General features: G+C 40.6%; 1 protein-coding gene across 2 annotated transcripts in view; it reads left to right on the plus strand.

Annotated features, from left to right (window-relative positions):
* The window catches only part of Dnah9 (dynein axonemal heavy chain 9), a 365,933-nt gene that overhangs the window by 261,105 nt on the left and 76,942 nt on the right, over positions 1 to 27,886 (plus strand). For both annotated transcript variants that reach the window (XM_063242417.1, XM_063242418.1), the window contains exons 51-56: positions 373 to 492; positions 2,865 to 3,053; positions 5,529 to 5,764; positions 19,667 to 19,789; positions 21,296 to 21,500; positions 24,064 to 24,228. In XM_063242417.1, the coding sequence (XP_063098487.1) occupies positions 373 to 492; positions 2,865 to 3,053; positions 5,529 to 5,764; positions 19,667 to 19,789; positions 21,296 to 21,500; positions 24,064 to 24,228 (1,038 nt within the window). The remainder of the gene's footprint in view (positions 1 to 372; positions 493 to 2,864; positions 3,054 to 5,528; positions 5,765 to 19,666; positions 19,790 to 21,295; positions 21,501 to 24,063; positions 24,229 to 27,886) is intronic.

Here is a 27,886-nt window from a genome sequence, read left to right on the forward strand (position 1 = left end):
TCTATGACTAATTTGTTCCCAATGCAAGTATAGGTACACACGCCTTCTCTCCTCCATGTCTGTCCAACCTTATTTATAGTCTTTGCTCAGGGACTGAGATATTGGAATGAGAAACTCTGCTTTCACTGGATTGCAAATCTCTGGACTGTCACTTCCCACTTCCCAAGCAGGATAAAGCTGAAGTTTTCTCTGAGCACCCACCTGATGTCGCCCTGTATTTGGCTTGCTTTCCTTCCTTGCTCTGCTTTTTAATCTTTTAAGCTCTCTCCTAGCGTTTCTTAAAGGATCCCTTGCACTGGAGCCCCCATATCAGTAGCGCTGAAGGTGACTTGGCAGGGGTTACTGACAGACCTCGTATTCGTTCCTAAACAGCACCTTAATGAGAACCTGGCAAAGCTCACCGCCAAGTTTGAGAAAGCAACAGCAGACAAACTCAAATGTCAGCAAGAAGCTGAGATGACCGCAGGCACCATCTCCCTTGCAAACCGCCTGGTGAGTGCACACCTCAGCAGCCCGAGATCCAATTACTTTACATTTGTCAAGTACCATGGAGGTGGGGAAGAGATGAGCCCAGCTCAGCACTGCTTTGACTTAGGGGGGCCTGGGGAATATTAAAATGCTCAGGGATGCAGGGACTGATCCTTGAGAAAAGTATGAGTGTACATCTGGTCTGATCAACAGTTTTCTTCCAGAGATGATTGGAAAAGAAATAAACGCTGAATCTTTCAGCCCATGCAGAATGTAACCATGGCTGTGTATTGATCAGAAGAAGCCTTGAAAATCAAAGCTAGATTGTTCTGGAAGCTCTAAAGATCTTACCAATTTTGCCTTTTAATCATGACTGTGATCATGATTAGAAACTAAGAAAAAAAGAGGAAAATTGATTGACCAACAGTATTGTTGAACATGGCTTTATCCATGCACATGTATTGATGTTATGGATGCCTGTTGCCTTGAGACAAATCACTCCAAAGCTTAGTGATTTGACATGCTAACCACTCCCCTATATTTCACAAGTTTGCTAATCAGTAATTTAGACAGAATTCAGCTAGCAAAGGCTTCTGCTCCATGACTGAGGCCACTCAAGCAAGCTGGTTTGTAGAGACTGAATGATTTCTCTCATATCTGGGAATCTTGGCCAAAATCACTGGCAGAGATTGCTCCGCAGGACCTCTCTCCCTCTCCGTGGAATCTCAGGTCCTCTCTATGCAATCTCACCAGCCAGGTAGTGAGACTTCTCACACCATGACCTAGCGCTCCAGGAAGAAATAGTCCAGGAAATGGGAAGTGCCAATCTCTTAACGCCTGAGACAAAACCATCACAATGTCACTTCCACTATCTTTTGTCTTGTCAAAGTGTCACAGAGTCAAAGGAAGAGAGAGAGAGAGACAGACCTCAGCTCTTGAGAGGAGTTTCAAGAACTTAGGGCTTTCTGAAATGCCCATGGCTTGTAATGGTCATCACCTCTATCAGTTAAGATCCTGGAGACTGGGTGTACAGCTTGATAGTGGAGAATTTGTCTGGTGTGTGCAAGCACCTGGGCTCAAGCCCAGTAGAGAAAATGTGAGCACATGAGAAGAGAGAGAGAGAGAGAGAGAGAGAGAGAGAGAGAGAAACAGAAAGAGAATAGAGAGAATCTCACAAAGCAGTGTCTACTTGATGTGATTTCTCTTCACATGAGACTATACCATCAGGTTTACTAATGAAGGAATATATAATCAATTCATTTTTACATTTATCCCAACTGCCTTTATTTACATGACAAAGTCTTTTTTTCATTTTTGGAGGAGTGAGTCATAGCTGTCACTGGGTAGAGCCATGCCTTAGTGAAGTCACCTCACAAATGAATGGCTGTGCGCTTGTTTGTGGGACCAGCCACTGCGCAGTTTCATGATGCTCCATATGTAGAGACAGCACCTCTGCAAATGTGCAAGAAGTCACCCAGCTCTCCGGCTTGCCTTGCATTCAACGTCCTGCTTGGTTTCCAGAACTCAGCACAGCCTTCTTTGCCTGTCTAGAGCGCGCTCTGAGTTCTGAGCACGTTCTGTCATTTGTGAGGTAGAGTGGTACTCTGCTCTGGTAGACGGGCTACAGATTCCACCGCCACCTCCATCATGACCTATAGCAGAGACTCTGGGGAGACACATGACTTTTCTGACCTAATCTAAGATGAGGCACGAGAGTGACAAATCTCTCAGGTCTCTCCTGGCTCTGACACTGTACGAAGTCTTTATTCCAAGGAAAAAATGTGTGATAAGTCTTAATGCAGAAACCAAGCACCATCATGCACCCCATAGTGCTCCATAGAATGGTTGGCTTTCCTCCCCAGAAAAGGGGTGCCTTTGCCATGTGGGCCAGGCCAGTCCGGGTATATTGTGCAGCTCATAGCTCTTTGTACACACCCAGATCCCTACAGTACTTCTAACAGTATATCTTAATTACCATATCTACCTCCCTGTCCACTGTGAATTATTTCATGGACTTGATTGTATTTCTATGCATTTTGCCATTTGAAAATGAGTATTTGGAGAGGAGAAGGGAGAGATACACAATCTCCTCACATGTCTCACAGACCAGGCACTGTGGTTAAGTGATCAACACACTCAATTATCTTTAATCTCAGCAGCCCGAAGCCTGCATTCAAAGCCTGTCATCCTCCCCCACCCACGTAATGCATAGAGCAGACCGTGAACTTGTTTTCTGAAATGCTTGCTTCTGGGGGGCAAATCCCACGTGACTGAAAAGGTCACACACACGATGGCCTGAGGCCTTCTGCTGGTGAGCACATCCTGAGACCGCATCCCCAGCTCTGTAGCCCAAGGCGTGACACATCCTCTTCCTTCTCTGGCCTTTGAAATTGCAGGTGGGAGGACTCGCTTCAGAAAACGTGAGGTGGGCAGAAGCTGTGCAGAACTTCAAACGACAGGAAAGGACGTTATGCGGAGACATTTTACTCATTGCTGCTTTCATTTCATACCTCGGCTTCTTTACAAAGAAATACCGGCTGAGCCTCATGGACGGAAGCTGGAGACCTTACCTGAGCCAGCTGGTGGTAGGTACTGCCTGAATTCCTCCTGAACACGTCAGCCCGTAGCTACCAGTGACACCATGTGGCCGTGATAACTCGAAGCTCGCCGTGCCCTCTTGCACATGCACTTCTGCCCTTCCCGAGCACAGCTGTTAGACATGCACACAAATGCACCCAGCACTGTCCCGAAGGGTGGGCCACCACAGGCCAGAAACTCACCCCTTAATGAAGCCTCGCGTGGGAAGCCTGGTACTCTAGCCAGTCTCTGTCTCCTGGCCTTTCTCAAAACTGCAAACCTGGGAGACACCAAAAGAAGCTTGCGCTTCTCTCAGATCACCCTGCTCCAGCACTGACACCATAGAGCAATTGGGACAGTCTCTTTCCCTGTTTGTCATTGTATCTTGTCACCAGGCCCCAAAGCTGTACCGAGAGATCAGAAAACAGCCCCTATGACTCACAGACACACTTGTGGAAACAGTTTTATCTTCCACGACTGGTGCTTTTCCTCGGGCTGCTCAGCTTGTCATCATCATGTAATTAGGTAGATTTTACTCCCTGTTCTGCTGTCTATACCTTGCCCTCCAACATAATGAAGTGGAGAAATGTTAACTCCCGATTAAAGGGAATTCCGTGCTGCACCCAGACCATGTAGTCAGAATGATTCTCAACATTCACTTAGCACATTCACATCATTCCCCGTCATCAGTCTGCAAATATTCACTCATATTCAGAGCGTCTTGCACCCATCCATAAGGGAGGTCTCAAAGACATCCTAGTCTAGGATGCCTTTGGCATGTTCAAGGTCCAGTGAAGAAGACTAGGTTCCTTGAGCTACCAGTAAAGCCAGCACAGAAAGTTTACACCATACTGCAAGAAACCTATTCTGAATGGATGGGTAACTGTACTCTTCAAATGCAAAGCACATTGCATGGTGGTTTGGTTTCTCAGATGAACTCATAAATTCCTATTCACACGTTGATTGGCTGAGCAGTGCTTTAAAAGCTTACAGAGCTAGGAACAATACAGGTACTAGTTATTTTTTTCATCTGAAATGTTTGTGGAAAAAGGAAATTGTCAAAAGAATCATCAGTATCAGGTGAGTCAAGGTGAGCTCACCGGAAGCATCACGGTAAGGAGTTTCCCAATATCCCTTGGGGCTCCTGAGTGTTTTTATGCCACTGACTTCACTGACAGTGTCTTCAGCTACTTTGATCAACTATAACAGAATGCCCGAAACTGGTCATTTGTAAAGAACAAAGACTTTTTTGTCTCATGGTTGGGATAAATCCAAGAGCATGGCTTCCAGTGAAATGGTGTCTTGGTGCTGTATTATTCCATAACAGAAGGCTAAGGAATAAAATATGGAATAAAAGAACCTCAAAGAGGCTAATTTGCTTGATTGTGTAGTGTGGATTGTTTGTGCCCTTAGTAGATAAAGGCACAGGCGATGATTTGAAGAGGTTTCTCTTAAGGTTAGTGGGCAAAACAAACCACAGAGGAAAGAGACAGATAAATTGAAAGGTCTTCACTCTCAACCTCAGAAGCATTATGCTAAGTGAAAGCAACCTGTCACAAAAGGTCTCATCTTGTATGATTCCATTTGTAATAAATGTCTAGCTAGGAAAATCCATGGAGACAGAAAAACCTATTAGTAGTTACCAGGAGCATAGAGTAGAGGAAAGCAGGGCATGATTATCTGAGTGTGAAGGTTTCCTTCTGGGATGATGGAAATGTTTTGGGAGTAGATTGAGAAGGTGGTTGCATAAATTTGTGAACACCCTAAATGCCACCGAATGGCACACCTTGAAATGTAAATTTCATATCGTGTGAATTTTACCTCTGCTTCTTTCCTTAGAAAAGTCTATGACTCATTGTTGGAAAAGATTGTTGATAGAAGAATTAACTGAGCTGAGAGAGGCAGAAAGAGAGAAAGCCTGCAGGCATACAAGAGGGGACGTGGGCAGAGTTCTCAGGGGCGATCAGCAGCTCCCCAGCAGGTGTTTCTCCTGGGAGTTTTCCTGTACCTAGAGCTCTGGGAACACAATTTTGGGGAGGAGAACTCAGCCTCTCTGATTCATTTGCAGCTTGGTGAAGCAGACCAAAGAGAGATTGGTCTGAGCAGAGTGGAGCATGGGACCTGGTGCAGGCTCACTGAGTTCACTGGAGAACAGAGTCGTGCAGCAGGAAGATAAATGTTAACCTGGTTAAAGGCCTGTAGGATGTTACTTATTGAAATGAAAATCATCTATAGTGCAAAGTTGATCTAGGGGAATATCCCAAAGAGCAAAGAGTTAAACACACAGGCTGAAGTTCTACTGCTGTTTATCCATCAAGAGAAGAAAGACTATCAGGATTTTCACAAAACCTGATTCCAGAAGTAATCACAAAGCCAGCCAGGCATTGAGGAGGGGCAGGGAGTGTGATCTTGCTTTTACAGGAGTCACATCATGTGGAGAGAGGCTCTGTGTTCGCCACACACTGAGAATGCGTCTTCCACAGGTTCCCATCCCAGTCACCCCAACCCTGGACCCACTGAGGGTGCTGACAGATGACGCGGTCGTGGCTGCCTGGCGGAACGAGGGCCTCCCCGCAGACCGCATGTCGGTGGAGAATGCCACCATCCTCACCCACTGCGAGCGCTGGCCGCTCATGGTGGACCCCCAGCTGCAAGGGATCAAGTGGGTCAAGAACAGATACGGAGCAGACCTCCGAGTGATCCAGATTGGCCGGAAAGGGTAAGCAGCTGAGAGCAAACTGACCTCTGGCCACCATTTGTGCAGAAAAATCATAGGATGGGAAGACATCAAGCCCGTGGTTCATTTCTCCTCTTCTGATCACTTCTCAAGGTTCCTCTGATTTCTCCTGGTTCTCTTCCCATTTTAGGAGACATTTCAAGGAAGGCACCTTGTGCTAAGTCTATGCTTTTCTTTCTCATTAGAATTTGGTCACTGCCCATGTGGTGACTCTGGTGTACAAAACTTTATTCTGTCTTTTACAAAGAACTTTAAGAGACACTTGAGTACTTAGGGTCAGAACTGTAATCCCAGCCCTGGAGCAGGTGCACCTCAAATTCAAGGCCAGCTTGGAATGTAGATCAAGACCCTGTCTCAGTAAAAGAAGAAGGAGAAATTGAACAGAAGGAGGAAAGAGAGAAGGGGAGAGATGGCAGAGTGCAGATTCTTGATACAAAGAATAATGAGTGGAAACCCGAATTCCTCTGATCATTACAGGTTACACGTGTGTCTTTACCACCCTGTACTCCATGAATATGTGCGTTTCCAGTATGTTGTCATGGCCTGTAAGTTTAGATGTGACCCCACAGCCTTATGCAATCACAAGCAGGACTTTTTCAGAGGTGGTTGAATCTAGTGTGTGTGACTGATTCATACGCAGTGCTAGCACGAAGGGTACCAGGATTAAGTCCACTGACCGGTTTGGCACTGCCCTCATCCTGGTACCCTGGATACAACACAAGGGAAAGGAAGAGGTCTTGTTTTTGCTCCTTGTTTGTTCTGCCACCTTCTGCCCACCGTGAACCGTTTCTCCTCAGCCACCCTGCCTGGGAGCCAGCCAAAGATAGACTGAAACCTCTACATACTGTAACCTAAACGATCCTTTCTGTCTGCAGAGCCTTATCCAGAGATCACCACCAGCTGGAAATTGTGTTAGGAACCATCAGAGGCCTCTGGACATGCCACATGGCTTTGTCTTTGAGGGATGGACATTTACTCCATGTCTGTGAGGCGTGAGAGAACAGCAGGCCGGTACCCACTATGCTTCACCAGCCTGGCGAAGCTGCTCACTGCTCACTGCTGACTGAGAGAGAAAAGCAGCCTCGTGTTCATCTCAGAGGAGGCACCCAGGGTGGTGACATTCACAGCAGGGGCAGCAGAATGCTGGGGGTTAATATTGGGAGAGGAGGATTAAGGTGTCAGTGTTTTGTGTTTGTTTGAGAGGTGTGTGTGTGTGCATGGGTGTGTTTAAATAAGGTCTCACTATGCGGTCCAAGCTGGCCTTGAACTCACTGTGTAGCCCAGGTTGGCCTCGAACTCTTGGTAATCCTCCTGCATCAGCCTCCCAGGTGCTAGGATTACAGGCATGTGCCACCACCCCCTGTGCCCTGTGTCATGTCTCAGTTTCAGTTCTGAACACACACACACACAAAAAGAATTCTATGACTGGATCGTGGTAATTGTTCAACAACAGTCTGAATGCACTTAATACCACTGAAATTTTCCCTTAAAAATGTTTAACATGGAAAATTTTCTGTGTATTTACCACAATTAAAAAGATAGCCACATATCACATAATGACATTAATATATTCTGATAAATGCATTTTGGGGCAATTTTGAAATTGTATGGTCCTAATGGAGTTTTTTATGCAAACTAAGACACATACACCAACACTCGGCAATATAACCTTATGGAACCACTGTATATGTACTCCAAAACCCAGAGAAACATTGGTATATGGTACATACTTTGTTTTTATTTTAAGGAGGATACAGGCGTGATATCTTGTCTAAACAATATCAGTACAAAACATTCTGTTCAAGGAACAAAGAGAAGCTGGCTGTACAGCTATCTTAACTATCTCTTGTATACATAAGTAGCTTTTCTTTATCCATTTCTTCCTTTCCCTTGTCACAGTTTTTCTTTCTTTCCCAGTTCACAATATCTATTGTACATTTTGGATCCTATTGTTCAGTTTCTCACACTAACGAGGCAACACAATTTTTACACATATGGGTCTGGTTTATTTCATTTGTAAGTATGGTCTTGAGTTGCATCCATTTACCTATAAATGTCTCCAATTTATCCTTCTTTATGGCTGAATAGTACTACATTATATTTTTTAAAAATCTTTTTTATCCATTCCTGGGTCATTTCCAAGATATAGCTACTACAAACTGTGCTGCTATAAACATGAGTGCACATATATCACTGGGGTAGGATATTTTTTCAATTCTTCTAGACAAATACCTAGAAGGGGACTACCTAGGTCAGATGGAACCATTAGATGCTAGATTTTTTAGGAATCTCTACACTGATTTCCACAGTGTTTGTACCAGTCTGCATCCCCCCAACACTGGAGAAGGGTTCCTGGTTTCCCTTAACCCCACCAGCATTTGTTACTGGATGATTTCTTGATGGTAGCCATTCTTTCTAGGGTCAGATGGAATCTCAGTGTTGTTTTAATTTGCATTTCTGAATGACCAATGATGTTGATTTTTTTCATATATTTATTTGCCATTTGTATTTCCTCATCTGAGAACTGTGTATTCATCTCTGATACTCATTTTTGGATTGGGGCTTTGAATCTGGGGAGGCCTGATATTTTTCAATTCTTTGTACTTCTGGATAGAAGTCTTTTGTCTGAGGGACAGATGACTAAAACTTTTTCCCACTCTTTGGGTTTTCTTTTTTAACTCTGTTGGTGATATATTTTGATGTGCAAAAGCTTTTTAATAAGATGAGGTCCTGGCTGTTGATTCTCTGTAGTATCTCTCATGCACTTTGGGTTTTGTCCATGAATTCTCTACCTACACGTATGTCTTCAAGATTTCTACCCACTTTCTCTTCCAGTAGGCTGAGTCTCTGTTTTAACATTTAGATCTTTGACCCATTTTGACTTTAGTTGAGTGCATGGTGATAGACATGGCCCTAGTATCAGTCTTCAGCATGTAGAGAGCCAATTTTTCTAGCACCATTTATTAAAGAGGCTGGTCTTTCTTCTAGTGAACATGTTTGGTCCCTCTGTCAAAGATAAGGAGCAAGTGTGTTTGGAGTTGTGTCTGCATCTTCTATTCTGTCCCACTGATCCTCAGGCCTTGTTTGCCAATACCATGCTGATTTCATCATGGTAGCTTTGTGGTCTACTTTCTGGTCTAGGATTGCAATGCTCTGGCACTTGCTTTTGCTGCCCAGCATTGCTTTTGCTATTCTAGATCTTTCTGGTTCCAAATGAATTTTGGGAGTGTTTTCTCTAGGTCTGTGAGGTGTGCTAATGGCATTTTAATTAAATCTGTAGAGCAGATTAGAGAGTAAGACCATTTTCAAAATGTTGGTTTTCCCTATGCAAAAGCAAGAGATATCTTTCCCTCTTCTGACATCCTCTTCAAACTCCCTTCTTAGAATATTGTAATTTTTACTGTACAAATCTTTTACATCCTTTGTTAGACTGATTCCTAAGTATTTTTTGGTGGTTCTTGTGAAGGGTGTACTTTCCTAATTCCTTTCTCTGTTGCTTATGTACAGGAATGCTATTGACTTTTGAGTGTTAACTTTGTATCTCACTACACTACTGAATTTGGATATTAAATCTATAAAATCTTTGGTGGAGATTTTGGGTTCTTCTGTGTAAAATATATCAGTTGCAAATCATGATCATTTAACTTCTTCCTTTCCTATATTTATTCATTTTTTTCTCTTGTCTAATTTTTCCAGTTAATGTTTCCAGAACTAGATTGAATAGGAGTGATGATAGTGGACATCCTTGTCTTGTTCCTGATTTTAGAGTGAAAGCTTTTAATTTTTGATCATTTAGTATGATATTCGCTGTTGGTTTGTCATAGATGGGTTTTTTTTTTGTTTGTTTGTTTGTTTTTTGTATGTTTATTTGTTTTTTTTTATTTTTTTTTTAATCTTTTTTTTTTTTTATTTAAGAGGAAAAAGAGAAAAACACAAAACAGAACAAAGCAGTGTAAGGTTACACATAATACATAACTACAAAAAAAAAAACATAACAGTAAGAAATCACCTGTTAATAGATTACATAATATCATCTTGGAAATAGTTGCTCAAATCACAGTATCAAAGAATACAAAGTAGACATTCAAACGGAGAGACTGCAAACAGCTGTGTTCAATGATCCAAAAACATTAATATAGTCAGCTATTTAACAGCCCTAAACACACTTGTTGTTATATCCGTTAGAGCTCTTTTTTTTTTCCCTTCCCTCTCTTTTTTATAACAAAATTTATACATTTTGGATTTTATTACTCCTCAGTTCTCATTACTCTCTTGGGGGGGAGAGAATAAAGTCAAATATGACAAAACAAAGCTGTAAGTCCAAACCAAGGATAGACATAGCACATGATGTAGAACAGAGTACAAGGTCATCAACAATGGTTATCAACATTGTCTCTTGTTTCCTTAAAAGGAATTGTCCATCTCATTAGATATTATAAAGCCGGACAAAACAGTGGAGAACAAGACCAATAAAACTTAGGCATTGTGAACATTACAGGACTTCCAAAGGAGACAATAGTCAAACCAGAATGGGCATCTTTGTGAATCTTATTGCCTTCAAATTAGTTGCCTATACCTTCAAACTTGCTACTATCGCACAGAATGGAACAGAGTCTAATCAGTCAAAACAAGATCTTGGGAGTATTACAGGACTTCAAAACAAGTTAATAGGAGATCAAAAAGAGTTACTACTATATATCCTAATTTTTTAAGTTTTTCCCTTAATTAAAATAAACATAAGAAATAGCTAAATAATTTTTTTAAAGAATAGTAGTTACCATAGTGTCTGTCTTTTTCCTTAAAATATTTGGATAAAACTTCATATACTATAGCTTCAAATATTTCCATATCAAAAAGCCCAGAGTAAAGCCTTTCTAATTAATAAGTGAAAATTTTATAAGGCTTCAAGGCCACATAATGGGGAATCATGATTATCACATATTTTTATATATTTGAATCATTACTTACATTAGGGAAACTATTCGGTATTCATACATGCGAGATTGATTTATTTCACTTATGAGTATGGTCTCAAGCTGCGCCCATTTATTGATAAATATCTCAATGCGATCCTTCTTTATAGCTGAATAATACTCCATTGTATAGAAATACCACAACTTTTTTATCCATTCCTCAGTTGATGGACACTTGGGTTGTTTCCAAGATCTGGCGATTACAAATTGTGCTGCTATAAACATAGGTGCACATATATCCCTGTGGTATGATGCTTTCAGTTCTTCTGGGAATATGCCTAGAAGTGGAATAGCTGGAATAAATGGGATTTCCAATCCCAACTTTTTGAGAAACCTCCAGACAGATCTCCACAAAGGCTGTACCAGTCTACACTCCCACCAACAGTGCAGGAGAGTTCCTTTTTCCCCACAGCCTCTCCAGCATTTGTTGTTGTTGGTTTTCTTGATCCTGGCCATTCTTTCAGGAGTGAGATGGTATCTCAGTGTGGTTTTAATTTGCATTTCTCTAATGACCAATGATGATGAGCATTTTTTCATGTATTTATTTGCCATTTGCATTTCTTCATCTGAGAATTGCGTATTCATCTCAGATGCCCATTTTTGGATTGGATCTTTGAATTTTGAAGGTCTGAGTTTTTTTAATTCTTTATATGTTTTAGACAAGAGTCCCTTGTCTGAGAGAGAGTTCACTAAAATCTTTTCCCAGTTTGTGGGTTTTCTTTTCACTATGCTGGAGATTTCTTTTGACATGCAAAAACTTTTTAATAAGAAGTGGTCCCAGTTATTGATTCTGGGAAGTATTTCCCGTGCAGTTTGAGTCCTATTCATGAATTCTCTACCTACTCCTATGTCTCCAAGGTTTCTACCCAATTTGTCTTCCAATAGATTTAGCGTTTCTGTTTTAATATTCAGATCTTTGACCCATTTAGATTTTAATTTAGTACATGGTGATAGACATGGGTCTAGCTTTAGTTTTTGGCAAATGGAGAGCCAGTTTTTCCAGCACCATTTATTAAAGAGACTGTCGTTCTTCCAGTGAACCTGCTTGGCTCCTTTATCGAAGATAAGGTGGTTGAGTGTGTTTGTAGTTGTGGTTGTATCTTCTAATCTATTCCATTGATCTTCAGCTCTGTTTTGATTCCAATACCATGTTGATTTTACTACTGTTGCTTTGTAGTATAATTTCAAGTCAGGGATTGTGATGCCTCCTGCTTTGTCTTTGCTGCTTAGAATTGCTTTTGCGATTCTAGGTCTCTTCTGGTTCCAGATGAAATTTAGGAGTGATTTCTCTAGATCTATAAGGTATGTTGATGGTATTTCTATTGGGATTGCATTGAATCTGTATAAGAGTTTTGGGAGAATGGCCATCTTCACAATGTTTGTTCTTCCTATCCATGAGCAAGGGATGTCTTTCCATTTTCTGAGATCATCTTCAATTTCCTTTTTCAGTGTAATATAGTTTTCACTGTATAAGTCTTTCACTTCTTTCGTAAGAGTAATTCCTAAATATTTCATTTTTTTGCTTGCTAATGTGAATAGTCCAGTTTCCCTTATTTCCCTCTCTGTGGTTTTGTTGTTCGTGTATAGGAATGCTATTGATTTCTGAGTATTGATTTTGTATCCAGCCACATTACTGAATTTATTTATTGTATCTAAGAGTCTTTCAATGGAGCTTAGGGGGTCTTCTATGTAGAGTATCATGTCATCTGCAAACAATGACAACTTAACTTCTTCTTTTCCTATCTTTACCCCTTTTATTTCTCTTTCTTGCCTAATTGCTCTGGCTAGTACTTCCAGTACTATATTAAATAGGAGTGGTGATAAAGGACATCCTTGTCTTGTGCCTGATTTTAAAGTAAAGGCTTTCAATTTTTGGCCATTTAGTATGATGCTGGCTGTTGGTTTGTCATAGATGGCCTTTATTATATTGAGGTAAAGACCATCTATTCCAATTTTCTGTAGAGTTTTTATCATGAATAAATGTTGGACCTTATCGAAGGCTTTTTCTGCATCTATAGAAATGATCATGTGATTCTTATTTTTGGCTTTATTGATATGGTGAATTACATTTATTGATTTGCGTATATTGAACCATCCTTGCATTCCTGGGATGAATCCCACTTGGTCATGGTGTATAATCTTCTTGATGATTTGCTGGATCCTATTTGCCAATATTTTATTGAGGATTTTTGCATCTGTGTTCATTAGGGAGATCGGTCTATAGTTCTCTTTTTTAGTTGGGTCTTTCTCAGGTTTTGGTACTAGAGTGATATTTGCTTCCAGGAATGACTTAGGCAGGATTGCTTCCCTTTCAATTTCATTGAATAGTTTGAGGAGTGTCGGCATTAGGTCTTCTTTGTATTTCTTGTAGAATTCTGCAGTGAATCCATCTGGGCCTGGGCTCTTCTTGGTGGGTAAGGACTTAATTACATTTTCAATTTCAGTAACCGAGATTGGGTTATTCAACAGTTTTACATCCTCTTGATCTAGCTTTGGCACTTCATATGCTTCTAAGAAACTGTCTATTTCTTCTGTGTTATCAAACTTTTGAGAGTAGAGGTTTTCAAAATAGGTGTTGATGATCTTCTGTATTTCTATTGGGTCTGTAGTGACTTCTCCTTTTTCATTTCTTATTGCATGAATTTGAGCTTTTTCTTCCCTTTTTTTAATAAGGTTGGCTAGGGGCTTATCGATTTTATTTATTCTTTCAAAGAACCAACTCTTTGATTTGTTGATCCTTTGGATTGTTTTCTTAGTCTCTATTGCATTGATTTCTGCTCTGATTTTTATAATTTCCTCTCTTCTTTTGGCTTTGGGCTTGACTTGCTCTTCCTTTTCTAGCTGTTTGAGGTGTAGCATCAAGTTATTTATTTGTATTCGTTCTGTTTTCCTGATGTGGGAACTCAGTGCAATAAATTTTCCTCTCAGAACGGCTTTCATTGTATCCCACAGATTCCGGTAAGTTGTATCTGCATTTTCATTTTCTTTTAGGTATTGTTTGATTTCTTCTTTAATTTCTTCTGTGACCCACTGATTACTCAAGAGTGTGTTATTCAGTTTCCATGTGTTTGTGGGATTTTTGCAGTATCTTTTATCATTAATTTCTAATTTCAGAGCGCTGTGATCCGATAACATGCAAGGGATGATTTCAGCTCTTTTGCACTTGTTTAAATATGTTCTATGAGCTAATATATGGTCTATTTTAGAAAATGATCCATGTACTGCTGAGAAGAATGTGTATTCTGATGTTGTTGGGTGGAACATTCTGTATATGTCTATCAAACCCATTTGTTCACAGGTATGATTCAGTTCTGTTATTTCTTTACTCATTTTCTGTCTGGTCGATCTGTCCCTTGGTGTCAATGGCGTATTAAGGTCTCCCGTTACAATTGTGTTACTGATAATTTGAGTTTTCATTTCTGTTAATAATTGTTTTATATAACTGGGCGCTCTGGAGTTTGGTGCGTATATATTTAAGATAGTTATCTCTTCCTCTTGGAGTTTTCCCCTTACGAGTATGTAGTGACCTTCTTTGTCCTTTATGGTCATTGTTGGTTTAAAGTTCACGTTGTCTGCAAACAGAATGGCTACTCCTGCCTTTTTTTGGATTCCTGCTGCATGAAGAATTGTTTTCCATCCTTTGACTTTCAGTCTGTGAGTATCCTTCTGGGTTAGATGGGTTTCCTGTAAACAGCATATGGTTGGATTTTGTTTCTTGATCCATTCTGCTAGTCTGTTTCTTTTGATTGGTGCATTGAGACCATTTACATTAATGGTTATTACTGTTAAATGTTGTTTAATTGTAGGATTCTTATCTCTCTGCTGTTGCATCTTTATCTTTCTGTTCTGTTTAATTATTTGCTTTGCTTAGTGGTTTTTTCCTTTGTGTATCTAAACTGTCTTTCAATATTTTTTGCAGGGTTGGTTTGGTGTTCATGAAGTTTTTCAGCTGTTCTTTGTCATGGAAGTATCGTATTTCACCATCTATTTTAAATGATAGTTTTGCAGGATATATCAGTCTAGGTTGGAAATCATTTTGCTTTAGGATCTGGAATACTTCACTCCATGCTCTTCTTGACTTTATTGTTTGTGATGAGAAGTCTGCTGTGATTCTGATAGGTTTTCCTTTATAAGTGATCTGTCTTTTCTCTCTGACAGCTTTTAATAATCTATTCTTGTGTTGGATTTCTGGGATGGTGATTATTATATGTCTGGGTGTAGTTTTATTTTGGTTATGACTATTTGGAGTTCTATATGCTTCACTGATCCTGATGTCAGTTTCTGATCTCATGCTTGGGAAGTTTTCAGCTATTGCTTCTCTAAATATCCTCTTGATATCCTTTATGTTGTCTCCTTCTTTTTCATTAATCCCTATCATTCTTATGTTATTCTTCTTTGCATCATCTTGCAGTTGTTGAATTGTTGTTTCCTGATTCCTTGTTATTTTTAAAAGATCTTTCCTTTCCTGTTCACTTGCTGCAATCCTGTCTTCAAGGTCTGAAATTCTATCTTCACTTTCATTAAGGCGGTTTTTACAACTTTCAGTGGAGTTTTTTATTTCCTGTATATCTCTGTGCATCTGCATTATGTATTCTGTTTGTTTCTTATATTGCTCGTCTAGGGATTCTATCTTTTTGTTTAATTCCTCCAATTTTTTATCTGTGTTTTCTTTAGATATATTTAGAATCTCTTTCATTTCTTTTATCATTTCTTCTTTTATCTGGGAAATTATTTCGAGTTTGAATTTCTTTAAAGCTTCCTGGAGTTGCTTGTCAACTTCAGTAGCTATTGTGTCTAATATATGAGGAGGATGGGATATATTTTCTTCTAAATACACTTCTCCTAGGGTTTCCTGATATGGGCTGGAGGTTTGAGGTTGTAATTTGGTCTTTCGTTTTGTCATTTTCCTATATTTCTGTGTTTCAAGTGTTATTTGAAAGCCTCCTCAGGATCTGTTGAAAATCCCCTTCTATGTTTGCAGCTACTGAGACTCTGGCACCACTCTACCCCAGGCCATTGGGCCTGCAGAACCAATGGCCCTCCTCTGCTTGTTCAGAACTCCGCGGTTCCAGACAAGCTGGGCCTCAGGGACACTGTGCGCCCACCTGCCCCTTGGTAGATCCACAGCTCTTGGATCGCAGCCGGGTTAGGGTACTCACCACAGACCGCAGTGCCTCAGGAGCCTGTGATCCCTCCCTGCTTGCAGAGATATCCACAAACCTCCAGACAAAGGAAGGGCCTCCTGCGGGCACTCCGGATCTACCCCGCTCCTCCTCTGCACGCAGATGGCTATGCGTGGCTGGGCTCAGGCCGAGGTGCCTCAGGAACCCGGGACCCCTCCTCCTCCAGACAAAGGAAGGGGCCTCTGCAGGCGGCTCCGGATCCGCGCAGCTCCTCCTCCGCACACCGATGGCCAGGCGCGGCTGGGCACAGGCCGAGGTTCCTCAGGAACCCGGGACCCCTCCTCCTCCAGACAAAGGAAGGGGCCTCTGCAGGCTCTCCGGATCCGCGCAGCTCCTCCTCCGCACACCGACGGCCAGGCGCGGCTGGGTACGGGCTGAGGTGCCCCAGGAACCCGGGACCCCTCCTTCCCCAGACAAAGGAAGGAGCCTCTGCAGGCTCTCCGGATCCGCGCAGCTCCTCCTCCGCACACCGACGGCCAGGCGCGGCTGGGTACGGGCTGAGGTGCCCCAGGAACCCGGGACCCCTCCTCCCTGTCATAGATGGGTTTTATAAGATCGTGCTAAAGACCATCTATTCCAATTTGCTAGGGGATTTTTATCATAAACGGCTGTTGGAATTTGTCAAATCTTTTTCTGCATCTATTGAGATGATCATGTGATTTTTGTCTTTGGCTCTGCTAATGCAATGTGTTCCATTTATTGATTTGCCTGTGTTGAGCTATCCCTGCATCCCTGTGATAAATCCTACTTGATCATGGTGTATCATCTTTTTGGCAGGTTGTTGCATTCTGTTATGTGGCACATACTTTTCAGATACTTTTTTATTCATTTGTTTATTTATATTTTAGATTTATCATGTGATAGAAAACAAGAAATATTTAACTTTCTGTTGCTGGCTTATTTTGCTAGCATGATGGTCTTGAGTTCCATTTACTTTCCCACAAATGACATGATTTAATTTTTCTTTATGGTTGAATAATATTCCATTGTGTAAATGTACTATTTTTCTTTATTCATCTATTCACAGGCAGCAAAGCTGTTTTTAGAGCCTTCCTGTTGTGAATTGAACCACTATAAACATAGCCTCGCATGTGTCATTAGAGTATGTCTTTAATTCTTCTGGGAATATACCACTAGCTATATCTGGGCCAAGCAAAATTTCCATGTGTATTTTCTGAGAATTCTCCATACTGATTTCCACAGTGGTTGTACTAGCTTGCATTTCTACTAACAATGTAGGAGGATTCAGCAGTCTCTCTTATTGCATTCTTGATGCCAGGCTAAGATATGATCTCCAAGTAGTTTTGATTTGCATTTGCCTAGTGGCCAAAGATGCTGATTTTTTATATGCTTATTGGCCACTTGTAATTATTTTTTTAAAGAAATGTTTATTTAAACTTTTTTTAGAAAATGCAATGAAGCAGTACTTGACCACACGGGTTTTTTTGTTTGTTTGTTTGGTTTTTTTAGTTTGTTTTTGTTTGTTTTTCACGGAGGATTGAACTCATGATCTCATGCTTAGCAGGCAAGCAGTTGTGCTACTGAGTGAAATCCCTGGCCTGACACAGATCATCTTCCTTCAGAACTCAACGGTTACCCAGTCTAACACAAGGCTACTACTGTGAGGTTCATTCTCCAACCTTATGAGTGTCCCTAACGTGCTATCTCTGAGGTCCAACTCACCCAGATTTGTTTAAATGAAACATGTAATGTTAGGCCTAGTAGTTAACAGAAAAAATGTGAAATGCTAGAATTGATATTACTCTCGCAGAGTAAACTTTGTTGGGAAATAAACACCCACGTATGACATGATATATTGTTGTCTATGGTCACAAAGCAATCTAATCCTGGCCTTCTTCCCAAAGTTTGAGTGAAGTATTCCTTTCTAGCTGGATAAATACATTTTAGGCAGAAGCCTATCTTATTGCTTATTGCTACATTCCTAGTAGCTAAAACACTGCTAACATCACATCGTAGACATTCAATAAATAGTTGCTCAACTAATTCTCTGGTTGAATCCACTGATTAGCTTTTATTGAGTGGTTTTCTAGATTTTTCATACACTTTTTGAATACAAATATTATTCTACACATAAAAAATATGTGTAACCTTTTATTCCACTGCCTCATTTCCTTTTTAATGTTATGTGTGAAGTTTGACATGCTCTGCTTTATTTAGCCAAACTTGTCACCCGTGCCTTCCATACATCATGTTTAGAAAACTTTACCAGAAATTATAAATATTAATCTACATTTTTAATTATCTGTGGATTTTTCACATTGAAAGTCAATCAATTTCAATATATTTTAAGAACCTAAATGAGGTACAGCTAATTTTCCAATTGGTTAGTTATTGTTCCAATATCATCTGTCAAATTTTCCATCCTTTCTCAATTAATTAGAAATTCCATTTTACTATATTAAATATTTTATTAAGCAGGTTTCTTTTCTATGCCTCTCAAATTATGCTAGCTTTTAATTATGTTTCCATGTTTCATAACATTTATTGTATTATTTCTCATTACAAAAATAATGTCATAATTGGACAAGGAAAAGGAGTTACAAAAATTAAGAAATAAAAATGTCTACATTTCATCATTCAAAAACACTGTTAACTTTCTGGTATAACTTCTCAGACTTCTTTTATAGGCCTACATTGTTGAAGTTACACAAAATATTTTAAAATTGGGTAATACGAATCCTTCTGTCATTAGGGACCTTGAAGGAACAATTAGACTCTCTTCATGATGATCTTATTTTTTTTACTATCTGCATTATACTGTCATAGGTTGACTTTAAGGCTTTTAGTCAAGATTTTTATTATTATTTTTGTTTGAATTAGAATTGTATTAAACTTATAAACTGATTTCAGGAAACTAACTTATAAACATACTTCTTAAACTCTACATAACACTGAAAAATTAAAAGTAATCTAGACCTATGCTAATTGTTTGATATATACATTAGAGTATATCCATATCATCTAATTACTAGGCATTAACAATTGCTTTGGAAGACTATCTAATGGCATGGGGAAAGTTTGCATTTTATGTACACAAATCTAGGTTATACAGTAAAGGTGCTGTGTGCATGAGATTATATAAAAGCTAAATCTGAAAATATAACACAGTCAGCCTTCCATATCTGTAGGTTCTGTGTATATGGATTCAACCAACCACGTATCAGAAACATTTGGGGGGAAAATTGCATTTTTACCAAATATGTACAGACTTGGTCCTTGTCTTATCCCCTAAACAATAGAATAACAATTATTTACATAACATTTACATTGGGTCAGCTACTATAGGTAAAAGTAATGAGAGGTTGTACCTAAGTCATATGCAAATACTACATTATTTTGCAGGAGAAACTTAAGCCCCTATGGAGTTTGTGATTTACAAGGTTCTGGAACCAATTCCCCATAGATACCAAAGGAGCACTGAATATTCAAATATGCACAGTAAACACTGAATTGTTAATAACAGATCAAAGAATTCTTGTTAATTCTTTAATTTCATTGTATTTTGTAATTTCTCCTGATTTCTAAAAATGTCAAAATTCATAGAAATGCCATTTTAAAGAAAGAAGAACGGGGCCCTTGAAAACGTTTCTAACAGCTGGGCCCCCAAGTGTGCTGGTGTCTTAGAGACCAGGACTGCCTCGGGCTTTGTTAAACTGCCTGGAATCAGCAGCTTGCCCCAGGCTGACACTGTACAACTCCCTTCCCAGCTACCTGCAAACCATAGAGCGCGCCCTGGAAGCTGGAGACGTGGTATTGATCGAAAACCTGGAAGAGTCCATCGATCCTGTTCTGGGACCTCTGCTTGGGAGGGAAGTCATTAAAAAGGGACGGTAAGACTCAGACCTGAGGCTGCCCTGCATGAGAAGCAGGTTCACAGCCCTGGTGTGTCGTGGAGAGGGTTGTTCTTTCTAGAACCTTCCCTCCCCGGCTAGGTCAAGGAGCTCTCTGCAGCTGGCAGGCTGTCTTCCTTCCCAGCAGAGATTATTTTAGCTTTCCTTGGTTCTGAAAGAAGGCTTCCTAGAACAGACTTCCCTCCCATCAGTCAGTGATTGTTTGACTTCCCTCTAAGTGTCAACAGCACGCACCTTGAAGGGATTTCAGAAGGAAAGTGATCCAGAAGAAGACTTTTTTTTTTTTTTTTTTTTTAAGATCTTGCGCTTGCCAGGCAGGTGCTGAACCATTAAGCTTTCTCACTGGCCTGAAAAATAGACTTTCAAAGCACGAGCATTCTGTCCAAGCCAAATGTCTGCGTACCACAAACTTGTATCCTTGTGAATTTGATGAGCCTTTGGGTGCTGGTCCATGACCAGGAGTTCACAAATGTAGGACATAAGGAGGAGGTGATATAGAGGAGAAATATAGAGGCATCTAGGGCATATTTGACTCAGCAACTGCCTTAGTCCATTTTCTTTGACTGTTACAAAATACCTGAGACAGAGTAATTTATAAAGAAAAAAGGTTTACTTAGCTCACAGTTTTGGGGACCAGAAGTTCAAGGTGAGAAGCCCCATCTGTTAGGCTTCTGCTGAGACCCTTCTAACTACATTGCGACATAGTGAAAGATATTATGGCAGAGGTGTAGGGGAAAGAGAGAGGCCTCTAGGAAGGCAGGAAACGAGACCGAGGAAGAATATCTCACTTTTCTTATAACAACGCCCTTTTCTCAGGAACTAACCCACTTCTATCAGACCTGACCCACTCTTGGGAGATACTAGCCCCTTCCAAGCTGAGCATGCCCTGGAATTACCTCCCACTGGGCTGCACCTCTTAAATGTCCACTACCTCAATTCATCACCTTGGAGACCAAGCTGCTAAGCTCTAACAAATGACCCTTTGGGGAACAAACCCTACCAGAAGCTGGCACCTCACCCACAGCCTAGGCCCTGAGATGCCTTTCTGTGTCTTCTGATAGTGCTTATTTATTTATGTATTTGTCTAATTTATGCCATCAGAGTCATTCTCCCGTCAGCCAAGAGGACAAGTAAGGCCTCTGATGGCCTAAAAATATCTTTGTACAACTACAAAATGCCCCTTCCTCCAAAAGCTTTACTGCCATCTGCTGGACATTTTTCATAGAATCCTAGCTAGGCTGATGGCAGCAGGAATGGCTTCCCATGGAGATGCAGCAAGGTCAAACATGGTGGCAGAGAGAGAGGGTCCGTACAGCCTTCTACACTTGTTCTCCACATGTGAGCAATAGAGGATACCTTGCCTGCTAACTTCATTCAAATATGGCAACACTACTGACTGTGACCTTAAAAAAAAATCTTGGATTCTATCCCTGACCAAATCTTGCAGGGAAGCCCCTCACCTTCACATGAGTCTTTATGTTCCAGATTCATCAAAATTGGAGACAAGGAGTGTGAATATAATCCCAAATTCCGGCTCATCCTTCATACTAAGCTGGCCAATCCTCACTACCAGCCTGAGCTGCAGGCTCAAGCCACTCTGATCAACTTCACTGTAACCAGGGATGGCCTGGAGGACCAGTTGCTGGCTGCCGTGGTCAGCATGGAGAGGCCGGACCTGGAGCAGCTGAAGGTATATGACGTGTTCATTGGGAGAAGGAAGAAAAATATATTCTGCCGTAGATCTTGCTGGGCACACCACTCAGGCAGCAAGGCTGGGTAAAAAGTTCTCTTGGATCCAAGCATGGAAGGCTGTCAAATATTGGAACAGCCCAGCCTCATCCAGCCACCCAGAAAGACCAAGTTTGGCCAGGGAGGATATGTGGAACAAGACTAGAAGCCAGGGCTGGCTGTAAGAAGGGACAGTGTCATGGTCAAGAGCAGAGCCTACCACAGGCTGTGAATCTGATGGCCGCTGGCCGCTCATGGGCACATGAATACAGATAGGCATGGAAATACATTCCTCAAAGGTGACAGAAATGGATTCAACCCCGCTAGGTTTGTATCTGGTCGGTTCAGAGTGTCTTAACAGAATACCATCGACCAGATGGCATAAACAACAGGCTTCTATTTCCCCATATTTCTGGAGGCCAAAGGTCTGAGATAAGGGTGCCAGCGTAGTTGGTCTCTGATGATGCCTCTACTCAGCTCGCAGGACATTCTCTTGTGACCTCTTCTTGTGCAGGGGTGGAGAGAGGGGAAAGCTGCCTCTTAGAAGAGTTCTAACCATAGAAGCCTCCTCTTAGAAGAGCTCTAACAATATAAGCTATGCTATGGCCTCATTTAACTTTCATCACCTCCCAAGACCCCGTTTCCAACACACTTGTGTATGAAGTTAGGGCTTCAGCGCACAGATTTGCAGGAAACACAATTCAGCTCATGCCATGAGTACGTTTTCCTCCCTTTAACTACAATTGGGTTAGATAGCATGGGCCTGAGCCTACTATGTATGTGACACTGAGTTCAGGGACTCTGGAGACTTTGCATTCAACAGATGCCCATGAAGTACCACCTGCAGTCAACTGCAGGTGAGATTACAGGAATGGAGAATTCAGCAATGACCAAGAAAAGCCATGTCCCCGTCCTTGCAGAGTCTGCAGTCCAGTCAAGTAATGTAGTAAATAAAGATGTAATGTCATTTCGGCTAATGTAAGAATTTTGGAGAAAATAAAGCAGGGTGATATTAGAAAGCCAGAGAACTAATTTAAACCGTGATGGTCAGATAGAAAATTCCATGAGAAGTTGGCACTTGAATTTATTCTTCAATAATTTGAAAGCCTCTGGGCACTGAGCTTTCCCAGAGGACAGAACAGCAAATTCTGATGTCCAGGCAGAATTAAAATATGTGTTTTTAAGAAACAGAGCAAATACACAATGGGATACTACTCTGCCATAAGGAAAGATAAACTTGAGTCATTTGCAGAAAGCAGATGCACCTAATTAAATCAGACACACAAGCTTAAAGATCACCAGCAGCCTAAAGTATAGCTCAACCAAAGATCAAGATAAAAGACAGATAACAGGAATCAAGGAGATAGAACTTTGGCACGTGGGAAGGGGCCTAAGAGGTGGGGAGGGGAGGCAAAGAACATACAGAAAGAAATAAGATGCTCCATATCCCTGTACCAGCGACTGACACCAAGCCTGTCCATGCTGGACCACAAACAGGTGCTAAGGACAAAAATGAAAAAAAAACAGAGCATGGCCATGGCTAAAGCCTCAGCCTATGAGCTGTTCTCTCTATGCACCCAAAGGCTGCATAAGGGCAAAGAAATCTGTGGTTTCCTGCAATCAACTCTCCAAACCCAAAATAAAAATTACAAGTCCCGGGGCTTTGTATGTGGAGCTGACCAATCAGAAAGGGAAGACAACATGACACCTGCTTGGGTCCAGTGCCCTCTCCAATTGTAAGGCAGATTCCTGCAATAACTTGTCTAAACTACATAAAACAGGTTTTTTTTTCCTTTAAATTATCCAGAGAGAGTTGTTCATAGAGGACCAATAAAAGAGTGATAGAGTAGACCTTCCTGAAAGTTAAAACTTGGCTCTACCTTCCATTTCCCAAGAGTAAAATCCATCTAGTGACACTGACCATATTAGAGTGCACAACAATCGTAGGACTAGTGACTGAAATCAACCACGCTGGCATAATTGATGCTAAAAGAGGGATAAATTCACCCCAGGTCTTATGCCCTGAGCAATCTTCTTTTTCAGTTGGTGGGGCATTGGGCCCAGGACCCACCTCAGTTACTAAGATCACAAGATGTTCAAGTCGTTTATATAGATGCTGTAGTATTTGTGCAGACTCTGCACAATACTCTTGTATACTTTAAGTTATCTTTAAATTACTTACAATACCTAACACAAAGTAAATGGTCTATAAATAGTTGTCATATTGTGCTATTTAGGTATTAATAACAAAAATACATATATGTTCAGGACAGATATGATTTTTTAAAATGCTTTCAATCTGTGTTTGGTTAAGCTTGCATGAGCAGAATCAGCAAATACAGAGGTCAGGTCTCTGTTGTGTATTTGGTATTCAGTTCAACCTCTCATCCCTTCTGCTCATCTCTCTGCTTATGGTAATTGATATTTTGCCTCTAGTTTACTATCTTTAAGACGAGGAACTCTGACTTGTTATTCAGACCACTCTGAGTATCTCTACCTGACTCCCTCTTCCCTGATGTTTGCAGTCAGATCTCACAAAACAGCAGAATGGATTCAAAATCACGCTCAAAACCCTGGAGGACAATCTGCTTTCTCGTCTCTCCTCTGCATCTGGCAACTTCCTGGGAGAAACAGCCCTGGTGGAGAACCTGGAGATCACCAAGCAGACAGCTGCAGAAGTGGAGACAAAGGTAAGTGCTATTCTGGCTGGGCTGGGGAGGCAGCCACAGATGGATCCTCCTGCAGTCTTCTCTGTTCTTCGTGCCTGGGACTGACTTTCAGATGCTGTTTATGGCCTCCCAGGTTCCTTCTGAGAAGTCCAGCTAGGCAGGCTCCCTAAGGTGACCACCTCCTAGCCTGTTAGGGAGCTGCCACTTTCTGAAAATGCTTTGGACGTCCTGACTCCACAACCGTCTGAGAAGCTCTTAAACCGCCAGCACCTGGTTTTCTTTATAGAAGGTGGCAGCTCCAACTGAATACCTCAAATGGTTTGTGGAACTGCCCTTAAGCTAAAGCACCACATTGCTATAAAAAAAAATCTGAGTAAGGCAAGATTCCACCTTAAGAAAACCTACCAGACTTCCAAAATCCCACAAGTCAGTTTTTAACGAGAAAACCTCAGTGACTTCCCAGGACACTCAACTCTCAAAAGCTGGGAAGCAATCACAGCAGTATATAACACTTACTTGATTTCCCAGTGTTGACTAGAAGGTGGTTTAAGGGACAGACCAACTCCTGCACTGTTCCCAGCAGACCGGAAAACTGTTCAAAGCTACAGAGAGCCTTTTGCATCCTCTTGGATCAGAAAAACAGTTATGACACTGATTCTAAGATATTTCATGTCAGGAACAGTACCTGAAAACAAGACATCTTCCAATGAATACTATCAAATGATTGTTATTTCTCCAAATATGAAGGAGATTTCTGGGTAGACACAAAATAGAAAAACTGAAAAATTGTGATGGGAGAGGCAGATAAACCAGGTCATGCCGCTCTTAAGACAGACAACTCATGCTACAGGTTGAAGATCTAGTTTGGCATGGCTGCTGCATGACCGCCAGGTTTTACCGCAGGTTATTTATGACCTCAGCATCTCCAAAGGGGAATACGAGAGTTTAAAAGATAACCATTTCAGAAAGTCTGCTGCTCTGAGCCAGAAGGAACATTCAAGAAATGTTAAAGTAAAGGAGTGCTTGAACAGGAGTTTAAAGTTACAAGAATGGTTAAAACAGATAATGGTTAATGTAGTGGGGTACAGAAGAAAGTTAAGAAGGGTGTATTTGAGGTAAAAAATGGAGCACTTATCTTTAGAAAAATGGAGGATCCATTTCCTGTGGAATAAGGAGTAAACATGAGTCTATAAATGAGCCCTGGGTCCACGGGAGCAACTAGTGTAGGGAGATATGTAATTAAGGAAATGGAAAGGAGGCCAAACTCAGGTAATTCCTTCCTAACGGTCTCTGTAGATTGATATTCACAGCTTAACTCCAGGGATGTGTTCTGAGCAATGCATCCTTCGAGAACATCACACAGTATGCTTGCAATAGTCTAAGACAGCTGTGGCATCACCAGGCTCTATAAGGAAATCATCACTGTATAAGTGGTCCATGATTGACCAAAGATATCACGTGGTAGCACATGGCTGTAATTTGGGAGCGCGTGAATGGCTGTCATCTCCTGAGAGGGAAGAAATAGTGACAAACTAGGGGGTCAGAGAGTGAAAACTTATAATCCTTGTTGTGGAAAATGGGAACCAGCAACCAGGTGGTGATACACACCTATAATCTCAAGTACTCGAGAGAGACTGAGGCAAGAGAATTACAAGCCCAACACGTCTGTGTGAGGTACTTGTTTCAATACCCAGTGATAAATGTAGTTATTATGTATGACAAACATACTAATAAAAATTTTTTTAGAAATATAAATAACAGGAAAAAGTTATTTGAGGCACAGAGACTAACAGCATTAAGGATCAGGTGAGGTTGGAGACTATGGATCTGTAGTAACGTTAATCTGAGAGCTTTTATCACTTAACTATTAAATTTAATCAATTTTCAAGTATTCACAATTTTTGGATCCAGTAGTTTAATCGCTACTATCTTGTGCTTCTGATTAATTGGCATCTTCATCTCCTCGAATATTAATCAGTTCTGGATTTTGGAACCCTCTGTACTCATCTGTTTTGAAACTTAGTGTTGATTGTCGTGGATTATGATTACCCTGTTAGACTGTAGGATGGTTGGCTTCACTTCACACGATGGGCTCCAATTCCGTCCACACTGACGCTAATTACAGGATTTCATCCTTTCTTGTGGCTGAATAATATTTCATTATGTATGCACGCCACATTTCTTAATCCACAAATCTGTCAGCGGATACCCTGGTAGACTCTGAATTTCAGCTACTGTGACTACAACTGCAATGAACATGGAGGTGTAAGTATCTTTTCTTGACTTATTGATTTCATATTCTTTGGTTATATACCCAGTACTGGAACTGCTGGATCATACAGTAATTCTGTGTTTAGGTTTTTGAGGACTGTTCTTGTCCACCGCAGTGATTTTGCTCTTTCTCCACGTTCTCATCAGAATTTGTGGAGTTTTTTCATAATAACCATTTTAATAGCGATGTGTTCTTTCCTATTTATTGGTTTTCTTTACCTCTCTTCTTCTATCCTTTCCTGATTTTAAAAGTATTCATTTTATTAACTTTATTATCAATACATATATTAAATATATTTTTACTCAAATCTAAAGTTAAGCAGTGTATCTCATTCTAAAGCAATTCAAGGGCTTTAGGGAACTTTAATTCTGATCATTTTACACTTCTTTGGTTACTGTTTCATCATCTACTACCTTGTTACTGTTAAGAACCTGTTTTCAGTCTAACTGCTATTTCCTTTTTTAGGTACTTTGTCTCTCCTGGTTTAATATTTTCTCTTCATCTTTAATGCTCTGAAATTTCAGTATTATAGTGAGGATATATTTTTATTTAGCATACTTGAGAGTGATACACATCTTCAAGATAAGGGTTCTGGCCATTCATCAACTCTTAACTAATATAACTAAATATTGCCTCCTCTCCCTCTCTGTTCTCCACTGACTTCTGTTGTGTCTTTAAATCATATGCTTTTATCTGCCAAGTCTAATAAATGTATGTGTTTTTCTATTTTTTGAGATACTTTTGTAACACTTTCTCAGATCTCTCTTCCCAGATCCTTGTTCTTTTTCAAACCTAGCATATTATTTAACCTGTAAATTTTAATTTCTGTAACTGAGCCACTATTTGTAAAAGGTCTAGTCAGTTTCTTCAGATGTGCCTGTTCTTTTTGATGATGTCCTTGTTCTGTGTTTCCTTTCGTATCTGCTGCTCTTAACATTCCTGTCCCCTCCCTGCCGTCCTTCCCAACCTCCACTGATGACTCCTCCGCCCCCTTCTTTCAAGAGATTCAAATTTTAGCTTTAAAAAAGTAGAAATGTACATTGGAAAAAATCAAGCAAGAATATACAGCATGTGTCCTCTTTCATATCATTCAGACATCTTCAAGTCTTAGGATGCAAACCCTGCTGGAATTTTGCAAGTGGTTTGTTTCTATGTTTGCTTGCTTGCTTGCTTTGGAAGAGATGTGCTAATTGTCCCCTTTGGTGATTCTTCTTCCTGAAGTTTCTTCATTGTGAGAATATCTTCAGTAGAGCTCATGGCTTTTTCTTGGGGGACTCCCACAGGTTATCAGTATTTTATTCTGTGTTGGAGTCTGAAGACAGAGAATAAAATACTAAGGTTTGTATTCAGTGACATATTCTTATAGAAATCCCTCTTCCTGATGCTCAGATCTCTTTTTTATTTTTA

Source organism: Cavia porcellus, unplaced genomic scaffold (genome assembly GCF_034190915.1).
Source record: "Cavia porcellus strain 051 isolate PalLab524CR breed Dunkin Hartley unplaced genomic scaffold, mCavPor4.1 scaffold_32, whole genome shotgun sequence".
Classification (NCBI taxonomy): Eukaryota; Metazoa; Chordata; class Mammalia; order Rodentia; family Caviidae; genus Cavia; species Cavia porcellus.